Source organism: Nannospalax galili, unplaced genomic scaffold (genome assembly GCF_000622305.1).
Source record: "Nannospalax galili isolate Female #2095 unplaced genomic scaffold, S.galili_v1.0 scaffold8, whole genome shotgun sequence".
In the NCBI taxonomy this organism is placed as follows: domain Eukaryota; kingdom Metazoa; phylum Chordata; class Mammalia; order Rodentia; family Spalacidae; genus Nannospalax; species Nannospalax galili.
This window is the reverse complement of record NW_008358318.1, coordinates 1,336,306-1,352,821: the sequence shown is the minus strand read 5'-3', so window position 1 is coordinate 1,352,821 and position 16,516 is coordinate 1,336,306. Positions and strand designations below refer to the sequence as shown.

At 42.8% G+C, this 16,516-nt stretch overlaps 1 protein-coding gene across 6 annotated transcripts in view; it reads right to left on the bottom strand.

Annotated features, from left to right (window-relative positions):
* Nf1 (neurofibromin 1) overlaps positions 1-16,516 on the bottom strand; it is a 314,026-nt gene that overhangs the window by 153,240 nt on the left and 144,270 nt on the right. For all 6 annotated transcript variants that reach the window (XM_029557899.1, XM_029557898.1, XM_029557900.1 and 3 more), the window contains exon 30: positions 437-572. In XM_029557899.1, the coding sequence (XP_029413759.1) occupies positions 437-572 (136 nt within the window). The remainder of the gene's footprint in view (positions 1-436; positions 573-16,516) is intronic.

Here is a 16,516-nt window from a genome sequence, read left to right as displayed (position 1 = left end):
TTATTATTTTTATTTTATGTGTATGCGTGTATTGCCTGCATGTAGGTAAGTGCACCCGTGTCATGCAATGCCCGCGGAGGACAGAAGAGGCTGTCAGATCCCCTGGAACTGGAGTTACAGACAGTTGTTAGCTGCCATGTGGGTGCTGGGATTCAAACCCAGGTCTTCTGCAAGACAGCCAGTGTTCTTAACCACTGAGCCATCTCTCTAGCCGCCAAATCAATGAATTTTAGGATGCCCTCAACACCAATTTATTTTCCTTAAAATGCTTTTAAATGTCTCTGAAAAAAACTAAAGTTTCTTTCAAAGTCAGTTCAACAATTCTTAATGTATTTTATACTAAAGGATAGTCAACTGCTTTAGCAGCTGAATGTCTGTGGCACAGTATTCCTCTTAGCTCTGGATTAAGAATGGCAATCTCTAACTTCCAGCATACCTGGTATAAGCAGTGGCAGACACTTCGAAGCTGAGGGGGAAATTCTGAGGAGGAGCTGATGATGGCATGGAAGAACTTCTCAGTCATCTGAAGGAGGTTCCTCTGGTTTTCCTCAAGACTCTCAGAAGGTTCCAACCTATAAAAAAGGAAAGGAAAAATCAAAACATTATTGTTAAAACAAAATCACTTCTTAAAGAGACTCTAAAAAGAAAATTCTAAGCCAGATACAGTGTGTAGACTTTTGTAAAAAAAAAAAAAAAACAAAAAAACAACTTGGCACCACGTGTGGTGGCTCACATTGTAATTCCAGCACTCAGGAGGCTGAGGCAAGTGGACTGGGGTGAGTTTCAGGTCAGCATGGGCCTCAAAGGGAGAACTTGTCTCAAACAAAGAGACAAAAAACCAAAACAAACAACAATAATTCAGTAGGTAAAGGGAGGAGAACCAGAAGTTCAAGGTCCGCCTTGGCTAGGTAGCAAATTTAAGGCCAGCCTGGGATACAGGAGAAGCAGTCAAAAACAAACAACAAACCAATTTTGAGATAATCAGAAACTTAACACAAAATTAGCCTTAGATCTTATTAGAGACCATTTTTCATTGGCATGGGAAGTACTAGGGCTTTATTTGTATATATGTGCATGGTTTTTTTTTTAATTACATTTTGTGTGTATATGTCTGTGTGTGCATGCACACATGGGCACATACACCCCATTGTGCGTGTGAGGAAATCAGAGGACAATTTTAAGGGGCTGGTCTCTCCTTCTACCCTGTGGGACCTGGGGACTGAACTCAGGTTATCAAGTTTGGTGGCAATCCCTTTTACCTGCTGAACCATCTTGTTGGCCCTTGCATGTTTTTTGTTTTGTTTTGTTTCGGGGTTGTTGTTTTTGAGACAGAGTCTCACTGTGTAGCCCCGGTTAGCCTAGAACTCAATATGTAAACCAGGCTGGTCTTGGGAACTCAAAAAGATACTCCTGCCTCTGCCTCCTGAGTACTGGGATTATAAAGGTGTGTACTACTACATCCACTGCATATGTGTATTTTTAAAGTTTATATCTTTTAGAAACACTATAGGATTTGCTTTAAAATGCCTGAGCAGAAAGACAGGGGTAGATAAAATAAGAATGGCAGGTGTTCTTTTAATTCACATCCTTCATATGTGTATGCGCCTTCCAAAAAATTAGCATGTACATCCGAATACTGAGGGCTTTAAATAATATCCTAATAAAAAAAAATGCAACTCTCACATTTCTTCTCTACATCAGGTTTCTGGGACTATCCATGTTCAAGTATGAAGACTGGACACATTCACCTTGCTGAATGTGCTGGATAGCTTTAGTTGTCAACTTGACACACCTGGGTAGACGGAACCTCAATTGGGGAACTTCCTCCATTGGACTGCCCGGTGGCTATGTCTGTAGGGCATTTTCTTGATTGCTGAGTGATGTGGGAGGGCCCAGCAGTGCCCCCCCTGGGCAGGTTGTTGTATAAGAAAGCAGGCTGAGTGTGGGCCAGGGAACCAAGCCAGTAAGCAGCATTCCTCCATGGCCTGTGCTCCAGCTCCTGCCTCCAGGTTCCTGCCCCGAGTTCCTTGGGCTCCCTCAGTGATGAATTGTGAGATGTAAGCCAAATAAACCCTTTCCTCCCCAAGTTGGTTTTGGTCAGAGTGTTTTTTCACAGCAATTGGAAGCAAACTAAAACACTGCAGAATCATGCACTGTATGGTATGCAGTGATTTATCTGTTCTACTAATGAACATGTAAATTTTTTTCACTTGCTGGGTATAACAGCACTTGGAAGTTGAAGGCAAGAGGAATAGAAGTTCAAGGTCAGTTTCAACTAGATAAAGAGTTTGAGGCTAGAGCCTGGGCTAGGAGATACTGTCTCAAAAAAAAAAAAAAAAAAAAAAAAAAACAGCAGTAAGAATTTTTTCTTCACTTTTATAGACACCATTTCAATGAACATTTTTTTGCATATGCAAGGCTTTCTCTAGAGCAACTAACAAACAGTGGCATTTCTTGGTAACCAGACATGTACAAATTTAAGTGTTAGCAACAGCTCTACAATGAGTAAGTAAAAGAGGTGCTCTTCTTTCACATCTCACAGATTTGGCGGGTGCGTTGAATATCTCTTAACAGAATGTTTAGAACAAGAGGAGTTTCAGATTTCAGGCTTTTTCCCCCCAATTTTGGATTATATGCATAAATTTTACCAACTACACTCTCAAATCCAAAATGTTCTCAAATTCAAAATGTTCTAAAATCCAAAACTTCGTGAGTGCCAACACCATGTTCAGAAGCTTTAAATTTTGAAGCACTTTGTATCTCTGACTTAGGGATGCCCAACCTGAGCAATCTTGTAGGCAGGAAAGGGTACCTCATACGGGCTTAACTTCGAATCCCCTGAGACCTTAAGGCTGGACATGCTTTCATGCATTTTGTGGCATTCCGGTTTCCAGGAGTAGCTAATCCTTGGTGGACACCAGGAGAAACTGATCTTTCTTCTGACTCATGCTTTCCTGTGCCTCCCAAATTGTTGACATCACTATCATTGTCCTTCAATGTCCTTCAAGTTGCCTCTAAGTGTCACTTTTTCCTGCTTTAACTTCATTATTACCCACATTCCTTATAGGCCAGGTATAGTGGCACAAACCTGTAATCCCAGCACTTGAAAGGCTGAGGCAGGAAGGTGATGGAATGAAAAGCTATCCTGAGATACATAGTAAAGACCCTGTCTCAAAAGCAAGGGGAAATTAATGTCCTTTCACTTGGAGAGAACTCATGCCTGATACTATAAACCTAACAAAGAACCTGTGGCTGGAAAGGCATAGTCCATGGAGAAAAACCTATTACCATCATATTACTAAAGCTTCCAACTGCCTTCAAAATGTTCATCCTTCTCCCGTAAGTGCAGCTCTCATATCTCATCAAAGAAGCTTCTTTTTACAGCAGATGGAGATGGTTACAGAGATCCACAATTGGTGAAAATGCAGGGAGTAAGTAGCTGTAAAGTACCCAGCCCCAAATGGGACATCTATAACATGACCCCTACACCTAAGGCACAGGGAACATTGGACAGGACTTGGATGTTGCTTCCATGAACTCTCAACAACATGGGTGCCTGTGTAAGATCTGCAAAGACCACACCTGATGATATGCATACATGAATGGAGGGAATTTTCACAGACCCACTCAAACTCCTCTGTGTGAAGTTACAGGCAGTCAGTGGCTGCTGAGGGAGAACCAGGTTTTTGCTCTGTTTTGTTCTGTTTCAGAGATGAGACCCCAATTCTAAGTGGTCAGCCCTAAACAAATGCAGATAACAGCAATATTAATTGGACTTGGGGGGTGTGAAACAGAAATAATTATTGAAGAGGTAATGAATTTGAGAGGGGGGTAGCTGGGCTGAACATGGGAGGTTAGAGGGGGTAGAAATGACACAAATACAATGTATTAATTTATGAAATCCTCAAAAAAATCAAAAGTAGGGGAAACCCTTCCTTATAAAACCCACCACTTAAGCAAATGCATGTCTTCTGACCCCACCCCCCTGCTACAGTTCCTTAAAGGAACTATCTATCTTTGTTGCCTTAAAGACTAGCATTGTACCTTACCACAGCAAGCACTGAGTAAACATTTACTATTGCTATCTTAAGTAGCATTTCTATACTATCTAATATATTACATAAATGCACTGGACACCCAATATTGCAGATTCTGTACAGATCCCTGCTTGGTGCAGCTTGTGAATATAGCGAGACTTCAGAAATAAAGATGGACTGCAAAGGCAGGAAAGATTCATAGACAGGTGAATTTGGTTACTTTGTTTTTTGGAAGAGTATCCCTCCAAAAAGCATCTATTTATTTCATATGCTTTAGGACTGCTTTAAATATGCATGGATGTGGGGTTATTTACTGGATCACGGGCCACTTACCAGCGACTACTTCCCTGTAAGAACAAGTGAATTCTTTTTTTAAAAATATTTTATTTATAATTTTTATTTTATGTGTATTTGTGTACTGCCTGCATGTAGGTAAGTGCACCTATGTCATGCAATGCCCTCAGAGGTCAGAAGAGGCTGTTGGATCCACTGGAACTGGAGTTACAGACAGTTGTTAGCTGCTATGTGGGTGCTGGGATTCAAACCTGGGTCCTCTTCAAGAGCAGCCAGTGTTCTTAACCGATGAGCCCTCTCTCCAGCCCCAAAACAGATGAATTCTTTTTTTTTTTTTTTTTTTTTTTTTTTTTTTTTTTTTTTTTTACAGGGTCTCCCTGTAACCCAGCTGTCCTGGAACTCACTATGTAGACCAGGCCAGGCTGGCCTCCAAGAGATCTGCCTGGGATTAAAGGTGTGCACCACCACGCCTAGTTTAGAACAGGTGAATTCTTAAAGGACAGAATTCACAAAGGCAAAAGAAGAGGAAGGAGGTGGGCCAGGTGCTCAATTCAATCTAAGAGCATTTCCTGGACTCCCACTCTGCCATCTTGGTGTCAGGTATTGAGTCATGACAAAAATTGCCTTTGGCCTTTTCAAAGATGGAAAAAACAAACAAACACATAAACAAGTATTACACATTAGGTAGTGAATAGAATTCAAGGTCATAACATCGTGGTAGACATATATTTGATCTCTGTTCCTGGATCCTGGTGCATAGCCCGTAAAATCCTTAGAATTTCCACAATGTTCATTTCCTTTCTCCCTTTCTCTTTCTTTCCTTGGCTGGTTTTGAGACAGTCTCTCTCTCTCTCTCTCTCTGTTGCCCAGGGTGACCTCAAACTCTCAATCTTCTTGCCTCAGGCTTCCAAGTGCTGTCATTGTATGAAACTTGTGTGATCAGGATGCCCAACCAGAGTATTTTTTGTATAGTAAGGAGATGACTAGTAGCTCACAGATCCACTGAGAGCTTCAGGACAGGGACTGTGCACCAAAAAAATCAAGCCCATTCCCACTCTGGGGAGGGGAAGACAGCCTAAGGTTGAGATTAACACCAACAGTCAATGGTTTGATCAATCACACCTACATAAAGAAGCCTTCATAAGACCTCCAATGTTTAAGAGCTACCAGGCTGCTGAGCACTTGGAGGTTCCTGAAAGGAACACCTGAACACAGTATGGAAACCACACTCTGCGCCATACGCATCTGTTCTGCCCATCTATTCCATCTGGCTGTGCAAATGTATCCTGTGTAATAAATATCCTTTACAATAAACATGCAAATGTAAAATATTCCAGGACTTCTGAAACCTAGTCTAATGAGTTAGCCCAACAAGAGGAAGAGAGTTATAGGAATCACAATTTATGGCCAGTGGGTTTGAGGGACATGTGACAAGCTAGGTCTTGAGTCTGCATCTGAAGTGTGGGGAATCTTAGGGAACTGAGCCCTCAATCTGTAGGATCTGATCCTCTTTCCAATTAGACAGTGTCAAAATTTAAGTGAATGATAGAATGGCCAGATGGCAGAAGAACCTCTGGTGTCAAGTAGAATTACTCTGGACTGGGGGCCAAGTTCTTACACATCTGGAGACAGAGTTGAGTATTGAGGGAAAATGGGAAATGCTTATTTTCTTAACAAATATGCAAACAGAGACAATCATCATGGCTGGTTGTTAGGAAGCCAAAGGAAGAAAATGGACCTAGGAGATGCAGATAACTGAAGATAGACTGGTTATAAACAGGGAGGATGAAAAAGAAGCTACAAAGGAATTCAAATCTTAGGAAGGATCTAGGAATTTGCAGGTGTGAATAAAAAGATTAACAAATTCTTCATAAGATTAAGAGAGTGCTAGAAGCCTTGGGAAGTTCTGTCTTTGTGGGAAATTCTCCGGAGCCAGCTGAGCACTACAGGCTGGTTAGCATTTCCAATCTAGCCACAGTGCTCCCCTGCCTCCTTATGCTGATGGTAACTTGGCTATTTTGCTAATCCCAATCTATAATGAAGTTGTGTGGTCAATTATTTTTATTTTTATTTTTACTTTTTTTGGTCTTTTTGAGACAGGGTCTCCCTGTAGCTGTCCTGGAACTCACTAGGTAGACCAGGCTGGCCTTGAATCCACTTGCCTCTGCCTCCCGAGTGCTGGGATTAAAGGTGTGTGCCATCATGCCTGGCCGTGTGGTCAATTACTTATATGCTCATGTGTACAAAATTTTTCCCTCAGTTTGGTTGTCAAAGAACCAGTTTTTGATGTGGGGAGATAGCTCAGTAGGTAGCTATGGAAGCATGAGGGCCTGATTTGACCTCCAGAGCCCAAGTTAAAAAAAAAAAAACTGATGTGAGCTTGGGAATGCTCAATGGTAGAGCATCTGCCTAGCATGTGTGAGGCCCTAAATTCAATTCCCAGCACTGAGGAGGTTTAAAAAATTTAAAAATAAATAAGTAAGTAAGTAAATAAATAAATAATAAAAAGGAAAAGCCAGTGTGGTAATGTATACCTATAATCTCAGTACTGTGGGGGGGGAGTGTGAAGGGACAGTCATGAAGACAAGCAGATCCTTAGGGCTTGCTGGCCAGCCAGTCTAGACTAAATGAGTTCCAGGCCATTGAGAGATACTGGCTCAAAAAGCAAAGCTGATAACTGAGGATTTGAACCCAGGCCTTCAGCAAGAACAGTCAGTGTTCTTAACTGCTGAACCATCTCTCCAGGCCTCTTTTTCTTTTTCTTAACTTCCAAGACTGTGATTTTTATCTCTAAAAGTTCAATTAGGTGTTTTGCATTTTCCATAGGGAACAGGTGAAGATACACTGGGCTGCAGAGTAATAGAAAAATAATGCTTGGGAATGGGAAAGGTTCAGTATCAAGGCCTGGATGCCTAGGTCCATGTGTGGAGTGAAGACCACAGCTGGACCTCAGGGGAGGTGGGAGGTCCATTCTAGAGAACTGGTTCTCTCAAGACCAGAATCTACAAATGGCAGAGACCTCCCCTGTCCCCTGCATAATACCAACAGAGAGGCAAAGCCACTTCCAGACACAACTTGGGACCTTAGGGGAGGAGGTTATGGGGAATGCAGTCACAGAGAAGGCTGAAACTTCTGCCCAGCATCAGGAAGTCCTCCATCCCCCACTCTGCTCCACCATCAGTCTACCACCAGAGGAATATGGAACCAAGACTCAAGGTAGAGGACCACAGCTCCAGGCTCATGTGAGGGGATCACAGTTCTACTGTCAAGAGGGGACCACAGGACTAGGTTCATGGAAGGAGACCAGAACTTCAGCTCATGGGAGAGGTCAATAGCTCACAGGAGGGGACCCACAGCCCCACCTTACAGGAGGGGACCAGAGTTCCAGAATCACAGGAGGGGACCTCAATTCCAGGTTGCTGGGAGGGAACCACAGCTCCAGATAATAGGAGCAAGGAGGCCATAACTCCTGCCCTCAGGAAGGAACCTTATTTTTTTTTTATTAAAATTTTTACTCATCGGGTTCTAGAGATGGCTCAGTGGCTAAGAGCACTGGCTGTTCTTGCAGAAGACCAAGTACCCACATGGCCACTAACAACCAGCCTAACTCTAGTTCCAGGGGAATCTGGCGTCCTCTTCTGACCTAAACAGGCAGTGTACGATACAGGTGCACTTATATATACTTATATACATGTGTTAATATACTCAGACACATAAAATAAAAATAATATTAAAAAAATACTTAAGTCGGCAGTAAAACCTCAGGAAGCAAAATTTAACATAGGGAAAAACACTGTACACTAACAATGAACTAACTACCCCAAAAAGAAATCTGGCAAACAATGGTATTTACAATGGCATCAAAAACAAACTTGAGAATAAATTTAACCAAGAAAATGAAAGATTTGTACACTGTAAACTACAGAATACTGACAAAAGATATTAAAGATAACATGAATAAAGGCTGAAGAGATGGTACAGCAGTTAAGAGCACTGGCTGCTCTATTGCAGAGGACCTGGGTTTGATTCCCAGCAACCACATCAGGCAGCCCACAACCACAACTCCAGCTTCAGGGGATTTGATGCTCTTTTCTGGCCTCTGAGGACACCTGCAGATAAACTCACTCAGGCAGACACATAAGCATTTAGAAAAAGGTAACAAACAAACAGAAAGATATCTTGTGTTTGTGGATGAGAGAACACAGCTAAAATGTTCATAGACCGAAAGCATCTAGATTCAGTGAAATTCCTATCAAAATTCCACTAAAGACAAACAAAAATTCTAGTAAAATTTTTCACAGAAAAAGAAAAAAATCCTAAATTTTACACAGAGCTACAAAAGACTTCCAAGAGTCAAAGCAATCTTGAGAAAAATGAACAAAGCATTGATAAAAATATTTTTAAAAGGAACACAGCTGTGGGCTAGAGATGGCTCAGCAGTTAAGAGCATGGGCTGTTCTTGCAGAAGACCAGGATTCAAATCCCAGCACCCATATGGCAGCTAACAACTATCTGTAACTCCAGTTCCAGGAGATCTAACACCATCTTCTGACCTCTGTGGACACTGCATGACATGGGTGCACTTACATACATACAGGCAATATACACATACACATAAAATAATAAAGATATGAAAAAAAGAATGCAGCTATATCTTTCCTCAAAAGTTTATCACACTGATTACAGAATGTGCCACAAACCTACAGTAATAAAAACTTATATCAGCAGAAAACTAGACCAATGGAATAGACTAATGAGTAAATATAACTACATACAGATTAATGGAATAAAGAGCTGAGAAGCAAACCCATGCATTTATAGTACCAACCTTTGCTAAAGATACCAAAATATATAATGGAGAAAGGACAATCTTTTCAACAAATGATGGTGAGAAAAATCAGACATCCACATGGAAAATAATGAAATTGGGACCTTATTTCAATACCATATAAAAAATCAACTCTAAATAGATTAAATACTTAAACATAAGACCAGAAGCTATAAATTCACTAGACAGGAGCTCGAGAGATGACTCAGCAGTTAAGAGCACTGAATGCTCTTGCAGAGGACCTGGGTTCCATTCCCAGTGCCCACATGGCAGATAGCAACTGTTTGTAGCTCCAGTTCCAGGGGATTCAACACTAGACAAATAGTATAACGAAAAAATTATTGATATTGGTCTGAGACATCTTTTGATATGCAACAGAACCAAAACTAGACAAACATGATTGCATCAAACTAAAAAGCTTCTGCAGAACACAGGAATCAACAGTGTGAAGGGACGACTTATGAAACAGGAGAAAATATGTGTAATCCATACATCTGAAAGGTTAATACTCTAAATATACATACTCTATAGTAAGAAAGCAAATACTACAACCAAGAGTTGGGCAAAAGATCTGAGTAGAGGTTTCTTGAAAGAAAGCATACAAATGGCCAATAAGTTTAAGAAAAACTACTTACTATCACAAATCGCCAAGGAAATGTAAAAACCACAATGAGGTGTTATCTCAGACCCATTAGAATGGCTAAAAGACTAAAGCAGGTGAAAATTGTTGGCAAGTACATATAAAAGGAAACTGATATACAGTGTTAGTGGTAATGTAAATTAATACAGCCATTATGGAGGTGAATAAAAAAAATAAAATCTTGACTAATCTTGGTTGTCAACTTTACACACCTGGAAGGGAACCTGAATTAAGGAATTTCCTCCTTTAGACAGGGCTGTGGGCATGTCTGTGGGGCATTTTCTTGATTACTGATTGATGAAGGAGAGCCCAGCCCACTGTGGGAGGTACCATGCCTGGATAGGTGGTCCTGGGTTGTATAAGACAGCTGAGCAAGCCAAGGGAAGCTAACTAATAAGCAGCATTCCTCCATGGTTCTGCCTTGGCTTCCCTCAGTGGTGGACTCTAAGATGAAATAAGCCCTTTCCTCCTCCAAGTTGATTTTGGTCAGTGTTTTAAAATATTTTATTTTGGGGGTTAGGGGGATGGCTCAGAGGTTAAGAGCACTGGCTGCTCTTGTAGAGGATCCAGGTTTGTATCCCAACACCAACATAGTGGTTATCAACAGTCTACAACTCCAGTTCCAGGGGCTCTAACACCCTCTTCTGACCTCCACAGGCATTGCATGACACAAGTGCACCTATATGCATGCAAGCAATACACTCATACACATAAAATAAAAATAAAATATAAGTGTACCATGTCATGCAATGCCCACAGAGGTCAGAAGAGGGCGATAGATCCCATGGTACTAGAGTTGGAGTTATAAAGCAGTTGTTAGCCAACATGTGGGTACTGGGAATTGAACCCCGGGGTCCTCTGCAAAAACTGCCAGTGCTCTTAACCACTGAACCAACTCTCCAGCACCCTGGTCAGTGTTTTATCACAGCAACAAAAGGCAAATTAGAAGAGAAATTGGTACCAAAGAGTGAGATCTTGCTGAGATGGAGCTGACCATTTTGTTTTGGGGGGCATTGTGAAGGATATTAGAACTTTGGGCTAAGAAAGCTGTGCTAGATAGCTTTAGTGTCAACTTGACACACCTGGGTTGAGGGAGCCTCAATTGGGGAACTGCCTTCATTGGACTGGCCTGTGGCCATGTCCATGGGGCACCTTCTTGATTGTGAGTGATGTGGGAGGGCCCAGCCCACTGTGGGTGGTGCCATCCCTGGGCAGGTGGGCCTGTGTTGCATAAGAAAGCAGGCTGAGCAGGGACCAGGGGAGCAAGCCAGTAAAGCAGCATTCCTCCATGGCCTGTGCTCCAGCTCCTGCCTCCAGGTTCCTGCCCTGAGTTCCTACCTTGGGCTCCTGGATGAACTGTGACCTGGGATATGTAAGCTAAATAAACCCTTTCCTCCCCAAGTTGGTAGTGGTCAGAGTATTTTGTCACAGCAATGAAGAAACAAACTAGGACAGAAATTGGTACCAGAGAGTGGGATATTGCTATGACAGACCTGATCTTGGTATTTTTGGGAGGATTGTGGAAGCGTTTAGAACTTTGGGCTGGATAAGCCATTGAGTGCTTAGAGTTTGTTGCTGTGGAACTTGGAACAGTTTTGAAAGAGCTGTGGGCAATGGAGGCCTGGCTTGTGAAGTTTCAAAGGGAAGCACAGGCTATCAGGGCTGTTTGAGATTTTGAACTGAGAATCTGTGGGTTCTGGTCAGCTGAGGCTGAAGAATCAGCTGTGATTAAGAAGAGACCAGAACCTGAAGCAAAACCTTTGCTTTTCTGGGACAACTGATGGTTAGTAGGGGCTGAAACAAGAGACCAGCATCACCTTGGTGAAATCCTCTGGGAAGCATTTCCTCAGGTTCTGCACACAGAAGCTGTGGTTGAGAGGGGACCCAAGCCTCTGTCTCTAGCTGAAAGCAGGACTTGGTAATGTGTAAGAGTCTCTCGAACGGTTCTGGTGTTGAAAGTATGAAGGGGTCATAGAGAGCAGCTGAGGCTTGGCACTCTGAGAGGCCAGGAAAGGCCATAGGTGAAAGTGCAGCTTCAGTTGCAGTGAAGATCCCAGGACTGAAGGGGTCATGGAGAGAATCTGAGGCATTGCACCCTGAGAGGCCAGAAGAGGCCACTGGTGAAGGTGTAGCCTCAGTTTCAGTGGAGACCCTAGCTTTTTGGAGATGCCGGGACCATGGGACGACCACCAAGGACAGCAGTAGGTGTAGAATGGAGCTGGCCTGCATCTGCGAGATGAGCTGAGTGTGCTGTGGATTGCAGAGTCAGAGCAGTGGAACTGCCAGAACCCTTTGGAGCCCAGAAGATTGTGAGTAAATCCCAGATGTCCAGCCTTGAACTACTTTGCTGTACTTTGATTTTGCTTAAGTGTGCCCGATTCTTCCCTTTGAAGTAAGATAGTGCTTGTTTTGGATTTTACAGAAGCCCATGGTTAAGAGACTTTTAAAAGACTATGGCCTTTTAGGTGGATTTTTTTAAGGACTGTGGGGTTTTTAAGGTTGTACTCTCTTATATTGTGATATTAATGTTAACATATCTTAGGGACAAGAATTGAAAAGGTTATGGTTTAATAGTGATGCTTGTATGTCAAGTTGACAAGGGGTCAATTGTGCTGGATAGCTTTAGTGTCAACTTGATACACCTGGGTTGAGGGAGCCTCAATTGGGGAACTGCCTTCATTGGACTGGCCTGTGGCCATGTCCATGGGGCACCTTCTTGATTGTGAGTGATGTGGGAGGGCCCAGCCCACTGTGGGTGGTGCCATCCCTGGACAGGTGGGCCTGTGTTGCATAAGAAAGAAAGCTGAGCAGGGACCAGGAGAGCAAGACAGTAAGCAGAACTCCTCTATGGCCTGTGCTCCAGCTCCTGCCTCCAGGTTCCTGCCCTGAGTTCCTACCTTGGGCTCCTGGATCAACTGTGACCCAGGATATGTAAGCTAAATAAACCCTTTCCTACCCAAGTTGGTAGTGGTCAGAGTATTTTGTCACAACATTGAAGAAACAAACTAGACAAAAGCCACTGAGTACTCAGAGCTTAATGAGGGAGGCTGTTCTATAGGAACTGGATGAATGTTGAAAGAAATGTAGATAGTAGAGGCCTGACTTGTAAAGTTACAGAAGAAGTAAAAATCCCTCAAAGACACTATCAGAGACATTCATGTAATATTTTATATTAATCTGTGGAAGTGAAACCCTTTCTTGGACAATGGATGCTGGTTAGCTGGAGCTGCAAAATCAGCTGTGACTAACAAGAAATTAGCATCATGGAGGTGAAATCTTCTGGGAAGTATTTCTTCAGAGTCAGCACATAGAAGCTGTGGTCTGGAGTGGGGAGGGGGCCCAAGGCTGAATCTCAAGCTGGCAGCCAAACGTGGTAATGTGATAGTCTCCCACATGGTGCAAGTTCTGAAGGTATGAAGGGGTCATGAAGAGTAGCTGAGGCTTGGCAACAAGTGACAGGGTTGGCGTCCCCATAAAGAGGCCAGGAGGCCATTGGTGCAGGTGCCACCTCAGCTGCAATGAAGACTCCTGCATACTAAAGATGCCAGGACTGTGGGATGTCCACCGAGGACAGTGTGGAGTGGAACCAACCTGAGCCTAGGAGATAAGCTACATGTGGTGCTGGTGGCAGAGATGGAGATGTAAGACTGCCCAAGCCCTTTGGAGCTTAGAGGGGAATAAGTGAGTCCCAGATGTCAGACACTGAGCTATTTTCACTGCTGGACTTTGGTTTTGATCTGACTTTTAAAGCTGTACTGTATTTTTATGTTATGACATTAACATAATATCTTGAAGACAAGAAAGGAAAGGTTACGGTGTAACAATATGTTTATGTCAAAGTTGATGGGTAGGTTCGTGATGGCTAATCTTGGTTGTCAACCTGATACATCTGAAAAAGAGAACCTGAATTGAGGAATTTCCTCCATCAGATTAGCCTGTGGGCTTGTCTGTGGGGTATTTTCTTGATTGCTGATTGATAGGGAAGGGCTCTGCCTACTGTGGGCAGTGCCATCCCTGGGCCAGTGGGCCTGGGCTGTATAAGAAAGGTAGATGAGCAAGTCAGGGCATTCCTCTGTGGTGTCTGATTTAAGTTCTTCCATTGGCTTCCCTCAATGATGGACTATAATTTCTAAGATGAAACAAAACTTTCCTCTCCAAGATGCTTTAGACATGATGGTTATCACAGCAACAGAAAGCAAACTAGGACAGATGACCAAGCATTCCCATTTCTGGGTATATTCACAAGAAATTAAATTAACCAGTCAAAGAGATATCTGTACACTCATATTCAAGATTATCTAAGCCAATATACAGAATCCATCAACAGATAAATGGATAAAGAAAATGTGACATAGACAAGCGGGTCCATACACAAACAAGGTACTATCTGGCTTTAAAAGAGGAATCTGTGGGCTGGAGAGATGGCTGAGTGGTTAAGAGTGCTGACTGCTCTTGCAGAGGACCCAGGTTCGATTCCCAGCACCCACAAGGTGGCTAACCATCTGTAACTCCAGTTCCAGGGGATCTGACGCCCTCTTCTGACCTTCAAGGGCACTGCATGACATGGGTGCACCCACCTACATGCAAGCAATACACCCATATACATTAAATTTAAAAAAAAAAAGGAATTTGTGCCTAGCATGGTAGTACAGACTTTTGATCCCAGCACTTGGGAAGCAGAGGAAGGTGGATCACTGTGAGATTAAGGTCAGCCTGGTCTACATAGCAAGTTCTATGGGGCTAGAAGGAGACCATGTCTCAAAAAGACCAAAAACAAAAAAAAGGAGTTTGTGTCATCTGTAACAACATGGGTAAAGCTGGAAGATACTATGCTAAGTGAAATAAGGTGGGTTAAGAAAAACAAACACTGCATAATCTCACTTATACATGGAAAGAGGTCAAACATGCAGATGTGGAGAGCACAGGATAGCTGTCAGGGGCTGAGGGAAGGAAGAAAAAAAGAAAAGGCTGGTGCATTCCTTTAGTTCCAGCACTTGCGAGTTAGAGGCAGGTGGATCTCTTGAGTTTGAGGCCAGCCTGGTCTACATAGTGAGTTCCAGGCCAGCTGGGGGTATAGGAAGACCCTGTCTCAAAAAGAACCCCCGCCCCCAGAAAAGAAAAGGTTGGCTTGGAACTGAAGAGCGGGCTCAGCAGTTAAGAACACTGGCTACTCTTGCAGAGGCCCTGGGTTCAGCTCCCAGCAGCCACAAGACAGCTGACAACTGTTATCTCCAGTTCAAGGTAATCCAATGCCCTTTTCTGGCCTCTGTGGGCATTGCATGACATGGGTGCACTTCCATACATGCAGGCAAAACACTCGAATACATAAAATAAAAACAAATCACAACAAAACATTAAAAAAAAAGAAAAGGTTGTCCAAAAGACACAAAGTTACAATAGAATAAGTAGCTCTGTAGCGTTCTCCTACGAAGTGCTGCCTAGAGTCAAGAGAATGTACACTTGAAAACTGCAAAAGAAAAAAAGCATGAGAAATATTTTTCTTTTTTTTTTTGGGTCATTTTGAGACAGGGTCTCCCTGTAGCCCCAGCTGACCTGGAACTCGCTATGTAGACCAGGCTGGCCTTGAACTCACAGAGATCTGCCTGCCTCTGCCTCTTGAGTGCTGGGATTAAAGGTGTGCGCCACCACACCCGGCGAGAAATATTTCTAAGTAAAATTAATGGTAACAGCATAAAAGAATATTGATTTTAGGTATTTAACAAAAATTGAATAATTTAGTACTGTGGTTCTAATTAGAACTCACACACAAAACTTCAACAAAGGCAGAGTCAAAAACTGATGTAGTTTCTAAATAATTTAGGTAGAGCAGCTATTAAAGAACTCTGAACTTGAAAGGAAAAAATAACTTTTCTCAGTTTGATCCTGACCGCTAAAAGAATGATAGTAAGTAGCTGCAAGCATGCTGGGTGTGGTAGTGCACGCCTTTAATCCCAGCACTCAAGAGGCAGAGGCAGACGGATCTCTGTGAGTTCAGGCCAGCCTGGTCTACATAGTGAGTTCCAGGAAAGCTGGGGCTACAGGGAGACCCTGTCTCAAAAAGACCAAAAAAACAAAAACAAAAACAAAAACAAAACCCAAGTATAAGATAGTTAATTTCATTCACTCAATATTTACAGAATTGTAATCATGCTAAATGCTCATGAAAACATAAAAACGGGTTTAAAATGTCACTCTAGAGGAAACAAATTCATGAACTATCATAATTCAGTTTTACACTGGTTGTATAGGGCACAGAAAAAATTTATATATGTTGCATATACATTCACGGTACCTGGTGATGGGAAAAGAAAGTTCTTGAGATGGTTTAACGTGCACCTTGTTTTCCTTCTGTGATAGATAGCTTTAGTGTCAATTTGACACACCTGGGAGTGTCAATTGAAGAATTGCCTTCATTGAACTGGCCTGTGGCCATGTCTGTGGGGCATCTTCTTGACTGTTGGGGGATGTGGGAGGGAGGGCCCAGCCCACTGTGGGTGGTGCCATCCCTGGGCAGGTGGGCCTGTGTTGCATAAGAAAGCAGGCTGAGCAGGGACCAGGGGAGTAAGCCAATAAGCAGCATTCCTCCATGGCCTGTGCTCCAGCTCCTGCCTCCAGGTTCCTGCCCTGAGTTCCTACCTTGGGCTCCCTGATGAACTGTGACTTGGGAGTTATAAGCCAAATAAACCTTTTCCTCCCAAGTTGATACTGGTCAGAGTA